This window comes from Bos javanicus, chromosome 25 (assembly GCF_032452875.1).
Source record: "Bos javanicus breed banteng chromosome 25, ARS-OSU_banteng_1.0, whole genome shotgun sequence".
NCBI lineage: Eukaryota > Metazoa > Chordata > Mammalia > Artiodactyla > Bovidae > Bos > Bos javanicus.
The window spans coordinates 7,770,188-7,782,682 of NC_083892.1; the positions used below are offsets into that span (position 1 = coordinate 7,770,188).

At 54.5% G+C, this 12,495-nt stretch overlaps 2 protein-coding genes across 2 annotated transcripts in view; one reads left to right on the forward strand and one right to left on the reverse strand.

The window, feature by feature from the left end:
* USP7 (ubiquitin specific peptidase 7) overlaps positions 1 to 12,316 on the reverse strand; it is a 53,230-nt gene extending 40,914 nt beyond the window's left edge. The window contains exon 1 of the mRNA XM_061401081.1: positions 12,150 to 12,316. Coding sequence (XP_061257065.1) covers positions 12,150 to 12,231 — 82 coding nt within the window. The 5' untranslated portion in view covers positions 12,232 to 12,316. The remainder of the gene's footprint in view (positions 1 to 12,149) is intronic.
* Positions 1 to 12,495, forward strand: part of ABAT (4-aminobutyrate aminotransferase) — a 239,842-nt gene that overhangs the window by 214,654 nt on the left and 12,693 nt on the right. The gene's annotated exons all lie outside the window — the stretch shown is intronic.

Sequence of the window (12,495 nt, forward strand, 5' to 3'; positions counted from 1 at the left end):
CATTATTTTAAAATTTGTGGTGACGACTGACATTTTTTCAGAGACTTGCAGACAGGCAGATGCAAATCTAACCTTTACAATAGTTCCCAAAGCAGGTAAAATGAAGGTTAAGTGGCACTGAGCACGGTGGCCCTTCCTGGCCTACTGAAACTAAAACATAAAAACGCAGTGCGTTCAGTTATCTGGTAGTAACGGCGGCTCACGGTGGAGAGAACAGAATGCCGCTGGCCTCAGAGACGAACGGGGGAGAGCATAGAAACACAGCTCGATCCACGCGCCCGGGCAAGAAGCAAAGAGGGCTCTGCCTCCATCCACCCAAAGCCAGACCGCTGCCACTCTTGCCTCGAGTCGCCAGAGCTCACACCCTAGCCCCTCCCCGCTCAGAGCCCGGGCTCCTCACCTCTGTGGCGGCCATCCCTCTCTCTCCCCATTAACTGTGTGTTTCCGGGGCCATCTAGATCCCGCGGACTCCCCTCCGGCTGACACCTGATCCCCTCTTCCTCTGTGTCAAGCACCCGGGCCAGCGCCTGAAGTAGAGATCTGAGGGGAAGGGCGAACAGGCGCTCAGGGGAGTCAGTCTGCAGATCCCTCTGCCTGGGTTTTCTACAGAAGAAAATGCTTGGTTTTCTGTTACTCTGAGCAATCCGCGCCAAGGCAGTCTCCCAAAACCAGTTCACAGGCTGGATCTGGAGCAGCAACTGGCCACTAGAACTGTCTGTGACGATGGAGACCATCCACCGCTGTGAAGCAGCGGGCCACGGGTGCTACGTGCCCCTGAACAGATCTGGTGAGACTGGAGAGCTGAGTCTTCAATCACTTCACCCTCCCAGAGACTTGGGTCTCTTGGCCTCTGGAGTGAGGGGTGTAATCATCAGTCTGCTCTAAAGCAAAATCACATGACCACGAGCCCTCCAATAACACAGCCACAATGAAAGCAATATTTTAAGAACAGCAGCCCTTAAAAAGTATAGGACTGAACTTCATCAAAAGAGAAATTAAGATTTTAGATAATAACCTGATTCCCAAGAAAATACTGGCTATCACAGAAAACTCTCGGATCTGTGATTCTCACTCCTTCCCCGAGCCCTCGGGGTAAGCAGTGACCACCTAGAGGAGAATTCTGAGGACTGTTAACAGCTCCTGGGGACCCTGCCTATAACATCACCACGCCCATGACCTGGGCGTCTGGCAGGAGCCCACGGCCACCACCAGTCCGGACCCCGAGGGGCAGTGTCTGGATCGCTGCCCGCCACATGCCTTGAGGTGGAACAAGTCACCTCTACGGATCATTTGCGTTCTGGGTCTTAACGAGGATGCCCCTGAGTTACCTCGCTTATCTCCACCTTCTCCAGACACCCCCAAACCACGTGCTTCAAGGTCGCAATTTGGCCAACCCAGCAGTGAACGTACTAGCAGTATGTGTGTATCCATCTTGTGTTTAAAACCTTTAAAACTGTCAGGAAAAGAGGCCCAGCAGGAGGACCTGCAGGATACGCCCCCACGCTGCTAGCTGGATGTCAGGAGTGAGGGGTCTGGCTGGCCTCTCAGCCCCTGCCTGCTGAGGAACCTGGCTCTGGCCCCTCCGACCCTGTCTTCTTTCCACCTGGTGAAAGCTGCTGCCTTAAGAAACAGATGGTTCAGGCGGCACTGAGGAGACGAATTCAAGTGGCTACAGCTTGGAGACAGAGTGGGGGGACAGCCGGGATGGTGCCATCTGCGTGGCTGGAGGAGCCTCATCTGCTCACGAGCGGAGGCAGGGCTGTGTGGGTGAGCTGACCGGAGGACTGGGGTGGATGAGCGGCTTCGGGGGCTCCAACCTGTGGCTCCACAGAGCTGCGGTCTGTGCCCTGAGCCCTGGCAGACAAGGTTCCCCGCCTTCTCAAGTTTAAATCTCTCCAAACGCCCAGAGCCCTGAATGGTTTGTTTAGGGTGATTCACTTTGGCTCAGGCTCACGTTACTGAGGACCTGATTCAGTGAGGAAGGCAGGTATCTACCTTCAGAAACATCTCGAGTCTCCCTCTGCCACCCACCACACTCCACGTGCTCAAGCAGAAGGCGGCCCCAGCTGACTCTGCAGTGAGCTGCCTTCTACATTCAAAGCATGTGGTGAACCACACAAAAACCTTCCGACCTAAGGAGCCCACCTGCAGCCTGCAACTTTGGGCGGGGAGACAGGAACCGTTGGAGAGGGCAGCAGGGGGATGACCACGACGTCATGACCAAGTGTCTGCTGAATGTGACGAGATGCAAATTTCTGTGCCACCGGCTGGCTTGATTCAAAGCCTGCCACTGCCACCAAGCCCTGGTAGGCTGTGGAGTGTGCTCAGCACCTCTGTTTTGCTCAGGGGTGAAATGGGGATGCTGCTGCCTCTATGTCAGAGCTGTGGGAAGGAGCCAATAAGCGGACGCGGGCACAGCCCCCACGTCCAGTGGCCTGGCCCCGGGAGGGGCGGCCATGCTCTCCCAGCCCCTGTGCAGCTTCCAGGACACCTGCCTGCCGCATCTCATCCGCTCCCTGGACCCTGACCTGTTTCCCGGCAGCTCAACACATCGCCACAGTCTCACTGGCTTAAACAGCACACACTTATCCTTTCAGCTTTGGAGGTCAGAAGTCCACAATGGGCCTCCCTGGGCTCCAATCAATGTATCCGCAAGGCAAGGTTCCTTCTGGAGGCGGGACCTGCTTCCTGGTCTCCTCCTGCTTCTCCTGGGTTCCTTACCCATCCTCAAGACAGCAGCGGCCTCTCATATCACGTCACATCGAGCCTCTTTCTCAGGGGAAGGAGGGCCCTGTGATCACCCTGGGGCCACCTGGCTAACACTGGATCACCTCCCCACCCAGTCAACGCCAAAGGAAATCAACCTGAATATTCACTGGAAGGGCTGAAGCTGAAGCTCCAATACTTTGGCCATCTGATGCGAAGAATAGACTCACCGGAAAAAACCCTGATGCCAGGAAAGAAACACGGCAGGAGGAGAAGGGGGCGACAGAGGATGAAATGGTCGGATGGCCTCATGAACTCAATGGACATGAGTCTGCGCAAACTCGGGGAGATGGTGATGGACAGGCAGGCCTGGCGTGCTGCAGTCCATGGGTTCACAAAGAGTGAGACACAACTCTGTGACTGAACAACATCTCCCCATGCAGGGATCCTGAACTTAACCACACCTGCGAAGCACCCTGTCAGGCAGTAGTGGTCACAGCTTCCAGGGGATCAGGACAGACTCTGTGGGCCACGATTCTGGGGCCACAGATCCTCTCCCGCTAGGTCCCAAGCCACGGTGCTGTTCGCCACCTCCCGCCTGAGCACAACACCCTCATGCTTCTACTGACCCACCCCTTTAGGCCAGCCCTCCCTGCACATGTTCACCAGGAGCCCTCACTCAAGTGCAGGGGGCGGCCAGCATGGCACCGCCAGTCGGGAGGGTCCTCTATCTGAGGACAGAAGCCCTGCAGCAGGCTCAGGGTGCGGCGGACTCAGGAGCAGGCCTGGTGCTCAGAGAGACCCAGCAAAAAGTGGGGTGGGGAGGACCAAGGGCGCCTTTGCAGGAGCCTGCAGGCTGGTGCCGTCTTCAGGCCTCACCGAAACGAGAAGCAAGGGAGGAGACTTGTCAGCGACCTGACTTTGCTGACACATCCGAGCACGGGCCAGTTACCCACCGTCAAACTGGAGAGTGCGCCATGTGCCCACACGGCTCCCGACGCACACCTCCACAGCCCCAGACTCACGGGCACACCATTTACGGCTGGTAAAACAGGCATCGAGATGGCCTGAACCAACACGCTCCCCGAGGAGCAAGGATGGCCCCCAAGGAGCAAGATTACTTGTTACTTTGAAAACTAGTCAGTGGGCTTCCCTGGTGGTTCAATGGTAAAGAATCCGCCTGCCAATGCAGGAGACACAGGTGCTATCCCTGGTCTGGGAAGATCCCATACGTGGAGGAGCAACTAAGCCCGGGCACCCCAACTACTGAGCCTGTGCTCTAGAGCCTGCAAGTCCCAACTGAGCCCACGTGCTGCAACTACTGAAGGCCAAGTGCCCTAGACCTGTGCTCCCCAGGAGAAGCTAGCGCAGTGAGAACCCTGAAAACCCACAACTGGAGAGCCGGCCCCACGCGCCACAACCAGAGAAAAGCCTGTACAGCAAGGCAAATGAAGACCCAGCACAGCCAAAATTATCAAAACAAAACAAACAAGACCAGTCGTATATGTGGCATTCCTTCCAAGTGCGCAAGTAAGCTTTTAATATGGGGAACTGCTATTTCACACCAAACTGTTTAGTTACCACAGGGGCATGACAAAGTCACAGGGGCACAGCACAGCTCCGCATACGAATGGCCTCTACACACTTTCAGTGGACATATAGAACTTCTGCCAGTCTTTCTTCCTATGTGTTTGTTCTAAGTGATAACTGCTGAAATGTGACTTTTAGTAATGATGTGGGGTGTGCATTCTGTATATGCATTTTAATTTCATTTCTTAAATAATTTGTTTACCCTGTATTGCTTACCAAACACAGAAAGAAACTGTCCACAAGCGGACTGGAAATTTAAAAAAGACAAACAAACTGGATCTTCACCACAAATAACCAAAGAAAGCCTGCTCTGTAGCATTTGCCCAGGAATTATTTATTCACTCATTTTAATTTAGCTTTTCCAGGACACACTGTGTCTTTCCAACACCCAACGTGACACTAACGCTACCAGAAACACGGCTAGCTAAGGCTCCAACCAGACTGTTTAGGTGAACTCTGACCACGAACACTTTCTGCAGAACAGACACATGCTGTATCTGCTCGTCCCGGGTGGTGGCATTGGCCACGGGCGGCAACCGAAGCCCTGCAGCGTGGCTGGTCAGTGAAGGACTGCGATTGCCACCATGTGGCCAGTGGCCACCTTACTGCACAACGCAGGCGACACCCTGAGCATCCTCTCTCCTGCTCCCAAGACCCCGAGCGGCCTTCTCCAGCAGCATGAGGCTTGGGAGGAAAACAGGTTTAATCTGTCCTCATCAGTAGCAGCAGGAGACTTGGAGTGCTTCAGAAAGAGGAGGAGCCCTCTGGCTAGCACAGGCTGGACGTCACTCAGAGCTGTGTGAGGAGGGGGACTGCCCAAAGCATGGGGCTCAGCTCAGCAACTTCACCCACCAGCTTCTTAGGGGACATCCTGAGGGCCAGGCACACCAGCCCCATCTGCTCTGCCCGCACAAGCTTAAGACAGGAGGGAAAGGCTGAGATTCGTGGGTAAAAACTCTTACTGGTCCATCTATGATGGTTATAGAAGAGGAACTGAGGTTAGGGATTGAGGAATGTCTTTAACCAATTCACACCCAATTTGTTTGACTGAATAGTTTCTCCTCCAAGCTGACAAACTACCAACTCTAAGAAGCAAGCACTTCCAAATTACCTACTACCAACTCTACTTCAATCAGAAAAAGAAAACTACCTGCCCTTCACTATTTCAGAGGAGGAGCTGGAGATCTAACCATGTAACAGGCTAAAGACTATTACAGGTGCTTGTTTGAAAACCGCAATTGCACAGGGTCAATTAAGAGCCTTGAAACGTAATTTATTCCCCAAAGTCATATTGATGAAATGTACTTGCAATTCTAGGTGCATAAGCCTAGTTTGCTCAGCCTATATACCCTAGAGAAAAGCCCCCTCAAGTCCTTCTGAAAGCACCATAAAGGGGGTGGTGGGAGGGAGCCACGAGGTCAGACTGCCACCCAGACACCTGGAGTCACGCCCTGGATGTGACGGTGCTCTGCATCACAGATCACCCCAACAATCTCACACAACCCCTCTCCCAAGCACAGGCCAGTTTAACAACTTACTGCACGAGTCAGACCTTCCCCTGGTCGATATTCTGGTGCTGGCACCTCGCACGGGATGCTGCCCTCCCAGTAGCAGGACCTCAGGGAAACCAGTCACTGGCATCCCTCGCCCAGGGAGGACGGGCCGGCCTGGGTTTCGAATATCCTATGCCAGGCGGGAGAAGCACGTGGAACTGTTGTGGTTGCACAAGGAAGGGAACTTCCCTCTTTATCATTTAGGTTCCCAGTTCAGTCATGTGCGACTCTGCGACCCCATGAACTGCAGCACACCAGGCCTCCCTGTCCATCACCAACTCCCGGAGTCCACCCAAACCCCCCAAATGACACAAAAAGAAGGGCAAACCACCCACCGCCCTGAGACTCAGACACGTGCTCACTCACATTGGGTAAGAGAAAGCCCCGGTCAATCGGGTGACCTGCCCTCCCTGGAAGGACACCCGGGCATCTCTGTGAACACTAACAGCTGTGCCCGTGCTAACAGGGGCCCCAGCCGAAGGGGCAGCAGGCAGCACCAGCCCCCGCCAGCGCACGCAAACAGTGCGCCCTCCAGTCGGGGGTCTTCTCTGCCCAGCACCAATGACAGTGACACTCCTCCCCAAGCTGTGACCCCGGGACGCCCCTTCCCCTCATCCCCACACCCTGGCTCTTTCTAGTTCACACCAGCATCTTCGTTAAGTTCTGGAAGCACTCACTCTTATCCAGGTCGGTGTATTTCCCTACACGACAAACTTCCTAGTTACCTCCACTGCCAACTTCCAAGTCCACACCACCAACGCTCAGAAGTAGGCCTGCTTCTCTTCAAGAGGGTTTCAACACATGTGACTTCTCATTAGCCGAGTCGTGTGTTAACTTACTACCAGAATGGCATAACTGACTTTCTTGCCTACGCCTGACACTTAAAAATCCTGCTTCCTCCAACTTTCCTAAGTCCAAATTAGTTCAAAACAAGAAGTCTGTGAAGCAGGTGACATTTTAACATTTAACTGTCATAGTACATGTCAAGAAAAACCATGTTACAACGCCAGTCTCCGAAGTTCCTTTGCCTTGGAAATCAAGGAGAAGCAGCCAGGCTACAAACTACTCAGGCAAAAAAACAGAAACAATAACAAACTCAAAAATACTCAAAAGGAAACATCATTAAGGTTCATTGATGCCCTGTGTGTGGAAAAGGACTTTTTCCTGGCAAAAGGATCAAAAATGCCAATCGAAGCAACTGAACGTTAAAAGCAATAAAACTGAATTAGCAGCTATCAAAGCGAAATTGGTTTATGGCTTCGGCATTCTCTTTCACACCGACTTGGCCAGCCAGCCACCTCCGGTACTACTGTTTTGCCGTTTCCTGAATGAGTGTCTCCCACAGAAACACTTAACAGAAAAGGAACAGTCCTGGGGTGAGGAAGATGAGGATACAGTGGCAATCCCACAGGTCAAAGACATGGCTCTCATGCAAGGCTAGTGCCTGAGACCACCAGACAAGTTTGGGGAAATGAACGACGGGCTTCTGAGCCTCTTTCCTGGGGTCTCTGCGCCGTGTGCAGTCAGGGAGAGGCAGACACTACCCATGCAAGAGCAGGGCCTGAGAGCCACGGCTGAACCCTGTGCAGTGCAGGTGTGCGCGCGCGCTTGGAGCCTGAAGCACAAACCGGGTCAGGGATCCCATCGGTAGGCCTGGGCAACTAGCCATCACCTGCATGAGGAAGGCAGCCCACCTGAGTCCTTTAAGCAGGGCGGGGACCAGGCAGCCGTGGGGGGAAGAGAGGAAGCAGGGAACATTAAGAGGCCTATTGCAAAGTCCCGGCATGAGGCAACAGGGGCCTGGCGGGTGGAACACCAAAAGGGCTTGGTAACAGGATGTGGGATTTACAGACAAGAATTCAGGGCCAACTCCCAGGTTGGGACACTCCTGTGACCTGGCCTCCCTGCGACAAACCTGATTGGCAACCATGTCAATTCTGGATACCGGATAATGGCTAAGTAATACCCTCAGCAGAAGGCCCCCAAGCTGCCCAGGTGTCACCAGCAGTGCCCCACCGCACCAAATCCACCATCCTCTCCTCCTGAGCCCATTGCACTTTTCTTAAAATATTCTATAATTAAGTTTAAATATCTACTTAGGAACATCAAGCCCATTCATAAACAATGCTGCTTGGACCGAGGCTGGTCAGTTTGCTTCCTAATCCATGTTAGGATATAATTACTGCAGAACCACGAATGCCAACCAGCCCCGCCTGTGCGCCTGGTTAACCTGCGCCTGTCGCCGGCCCAGGTGCGACCCTGTCGCCATCACCACACCGTGACTGAACGCGACAGCGCCCCACTCCGTGCCCAGCACTGCACACGTGCTTTATGCCTCCACCCTCAGGACCACCCTGCAGGGTCCCACCGACCTCCTTTTCCAGGATGCAACAACTGAGAGCTTAAGCAACGTGCTGAGGTCACACAGTAATTAAATGGCAAAGTCCACGCTCAGACTCGGGCCTGGCACTAAGCCTGTACTCGCTCTCACTCCACTTGCCTTCCTTGAGTTAACAGCTTCTTTCTCCCTTTCCACAAAACTGACTGCACTCCCACCCCCAAAAAAGCCAAGATGAAGGTATATACTTCTTCCCCAATACGTGTGATAAAACTTGATCAATCTTTTGTTTATCTTAAGTCAACAGTCTGGCAGAATCAGGAGGGTAAATGCTTGTGGTGAGTAACTTCCAAACCCATCAAAACTTGACAGGCTCACATCACAGTCAGATGTTTCTAGGTCTGGCCTAAATTCTTCCATTTTTTTTTCCCCCTGGTTTCTCCAAGTTGATGCTCACTTCGTAGGGTTCTTTTACAACTGAAGCTACTGTGAGGGGATAACCTATATTCTCATGTTATCTGACTTTTGCCTTGTCACGGAGCTATCTGAAAAGGAAACATGCTTTAGACTAAAATGCCCAGGTGTAGTCTGTTGGGATGCATGTACACAAGACAACTCACTTTCTATTCCTAAACCTGCTTCAGCAGAAAAGTAACTTGAAACTCTGTGAAATCTACCCACACAGGTTTGAAAGAAAAAGAAATCCACCACTGGGGCACCCCAAACAAAAAGACACAGCAGTCAGTGACGAATTCTTTTCAGAAACCGTAGACCACACTCATTCATTTGCTCCCACCTTGGTGTCCTGATAGCAATGGTCTGAGCGCGGTACAAAAGTTTTGTACAAAAGTACAAAATGAAACTGTCTGTCCCCATTAGTCTCAAAGATGACACTCAGAAACAGACTGCTCACACGGGCAGCAGAGTCTCACCAGGGAGCAGACATCGAGGTACCGACACTGGTGCCAGCCAGCCCAGAGCAGGAGGCAGGCCTTGGGGAAACTTCCTGTTGACTCCAAGGGGGCATGAACAGCCCTGATTATCACTTCTCAAGTACTCCAGAGGGCAGAGGCCAGTGCGGGTCCCTCCTGCAGCCCCCTGGCCTGCAGCACTACCTCTGAGTTGGAGGGTAAATAAACTGCCGAGCAAATTCATTCCTGGCCAGGCCCCGACAGAGGCCACACCTCCACGATGCTGTTTGCCTCCCAACCTGAAAAACGTGCACAGGCCTCACAGGAAGGAAACATGTGGTCTCGACCCCAATGAACTGCCACCATACCCGCCCCATCTTTTCCCTCGCTGCCCTTCCGAACTTTCCCAACTGCTCAAAACAAGACATTTTAAAAATAACTTGGCCTAGGCAGTTTTTCTCCAGCAGACATACAAAGGCTGTGCAGAGTCAGTCAAGAAAAAAATAAATAAATGCGACCCCTTTACAGCAGAGCAGGAGGAGAGCCAATTAACCTGTTGATAGGGGAAATGCGCCAATCTTACCAGCCTCTCCGGCTCCCGGCTCCTTTGAAACCACCCTGCCTAGGAGCAGTGGGAAAGCAATGCTCCTCAAGGGCAGAGCTCCTCAAGCTGATCAGAGCCCTGACAGCTTTCAGCTGCTGAGTCTATGGGAACCAAGGTGAACACCAAACAGGTGCGAGTCATTCTCAGAGCCTGGCTTATGAAGCCAGGCACAGTGGATCACCACAACCCCACCCTTCTCCCTTTTTAATAGGAAGTATTCTTTTGCTCTTCCCGACCCTAAAGTACAATATATAAACTGAGCACACTTGAGGAGTGGGAAGGCTTAAGAAAGGCTGACAGAGATTGCCTGAGACAGGGGCGGCTATCTCACCTGTAGGTGCTCACAGGGTGTCGACAGCCATAAGCCTACCAGGACAAGGCGACGACCGTAAGCCCTACAAAGACAAGGTACCTTCTGGAAAATAAATCCAGGACAGAGACCCACTTGAAAGAAACAAGACTTGTAAGTTTATGGAATGAGTAGTAATAAACTACAACCTCTGCGATCCAGTTTGAAATGGCAGTAAATTTGCAGATTAGTGATTTTATGGGTGACTTTTCCAACGCAAACTTGGATATGAGAACCAAAAACTCCTTGAAAAAATAAAGTAGTCTTAAAAGCAGGCATGACTTCTGAAAATTCTTCCCCCACTCAACACTCTCTGGTCTTAGAGAAAAGCCCTTGAAACTTGTGGACATGACTACTTTCCCAGAGACACAGCTCTACACCAGAAATCCGCTCTGCAGTGGGGTCCATGCTGATCAGCTCTCCTTCCTGTTCAAAAGACTTAAAAAAGTGCTAAGACAACATAAATATTGGGTTTTTGTCTTGATTGGCTGATACTTTAAAAGGACACTAAAAAGCAACCCCTTTTTTTAATATTCAAAATCCTCCCGGGCAATGTACTCCTCTGGCTAGTTGGCTTAGTGACACATGACAAAAGCTCTATGAAGTTACTGCCTTGCTGGAGTCAGACACAGCCCCAGCCTGGCCGCGGATGCGCTGCCCTGTCCCGCATTAGTGGCCACTGAAATCCCAGTGGGAAGTGCCTTCTGCCGGCATCTCCACCACTTTGCTTTTTGCCATCCTGTAGACCAATTTTTTTCAGGGCACAATGAATTGCTGGCCGCCCCTTGTTATTCACAGGGGAGTACCAGTCACGGTGAGAGTTCCCACCAACCAGAGTGCAGCACCCCACGGTAGGAACGCTTCCTTAGCGCCCCTGTTCATTTCCGCAGCTCAAAATCTCTGGCTAAAAGCAACATAAGTACAGCTCATTCAATACCCGCTTCATTCAGAAGCCCTCTTTTTGACTCCTGCCTGTCTGTCCCCCTCTCGAAATAGCTAAGGACCCTCTCTGAATACTTCTTACACTTTGCCCTTTCAAGCACTTGGGCCACGAGCCTTCGAACCACCAGCACTGATTGCGCTATGTAAGCTTAAGCAAGACCCTTTCCTGTCCAGACCCTCTACATCAAACCTCTATTACCAAGCCCTTGTTATCATCTCAAAGCTGGGTACTCTGAAACAAACTGCCGGCACCTAGGCAAAAAATTAAGTTACCTTTAAAGTCAGGTTGAATTCAGAGGTAAGGAGTCGTAGGCTGGGGAGAGGGTGTGTGTGTGTTGTGGGCGGGGCGGGGAGGGGGGTCACGTAGTTTCAAACGCATACCTGGCCGGAGGCACCTCACACAGCCAGGTTACCTAACTCCCCGCAAAACGGCTTAACTCGGAAACGAAGAGCGCGCCCGGTTCCGAATTCTGGGCCAGTCCAGAGGCTGCGAGCCTCTGCGCCCCTTGCAGGTGTTTCCAAACCAAGCCCGAGGCCAGCAAGTGTTGCTACGGAGCGATCGGGGTGGGGGTGGGGGTGGGGGGTCGGGGGGGAGCCCCGCTTCGAAGTCCCCGGTGAGCTCTCCAAGGGGGAGAGAGCGTGCGCGAGCAGGTGCGGCCCGAGCCCCGGAGCCCACGGAGATCTCGTTTCCCGAGCGTAAGCGGGGAAACCACGCGACGCCCCACCGGGGCCGTGGGGGACACAGCTCCCTGGAGCCCGGCTTCCCCAGCCGGGGCGCACGGCAGAGCCCGCAAGCGCCCGCGTCCCCCCGCGGCCGGGCCAGGAGCGCCCTCCTTTACAACTCGGGGGGCTCCGGACGCTTTGTGCCGGCGAGGAAGGGCGCCGGGGGGCCCCGCGGGCCGGACAATGCAGCGGGCGGGGAGGCGCAGGGGAGGGGGGCGGCGCACGCCGCCCGCCCCCCGCCCGCCGGGCCCCCGGCATGACGGTGCAGCCTCGCCCGGGCCGGGGCAGCCGGGCCGAGGCCCGCGGGCCGCCCGGGGCCTGCGTAAAGATGGCGAGCCCCTCGCGTGGCTCCCGCGGCTCTCCGCCCCTCCCGCCCCGGCCACAATGGAAGGCGCCCCCCGGCCCCCGCCGCGGCTGGCCCGCGGGGCCTCACCTTCCATCTCCATGTCCTCGGGCTCGCTGAGCTGCTGCTCGCCCGCTTTCTGCTGCTGCTGCTGCTGCTGCTGGTGGTTCATGTCGGCCGCGGCCTGGGCCTCGCCTGCGGCCGGGGGCCGGGGCTGCGGGCCCGGCGGGCGGGCGGCGGCGGCGAGCCGGGGCGGCGGCGGCGGCGGCGGCGGCGGCGGCGGGGCGGCCTCCTCCTCCTCCTCGCGCGCGTCGTCGGCGGCGGCGGCCCCGGGGCGGCCCACGGCGGGCGGCGGCGGAGGCAGGGAGACGCGCACGTACTTGCTCGCGATTCGCCCAATCTCGGCGCCGAGGCGGGCGGGCGGGCGGCGGGTCGG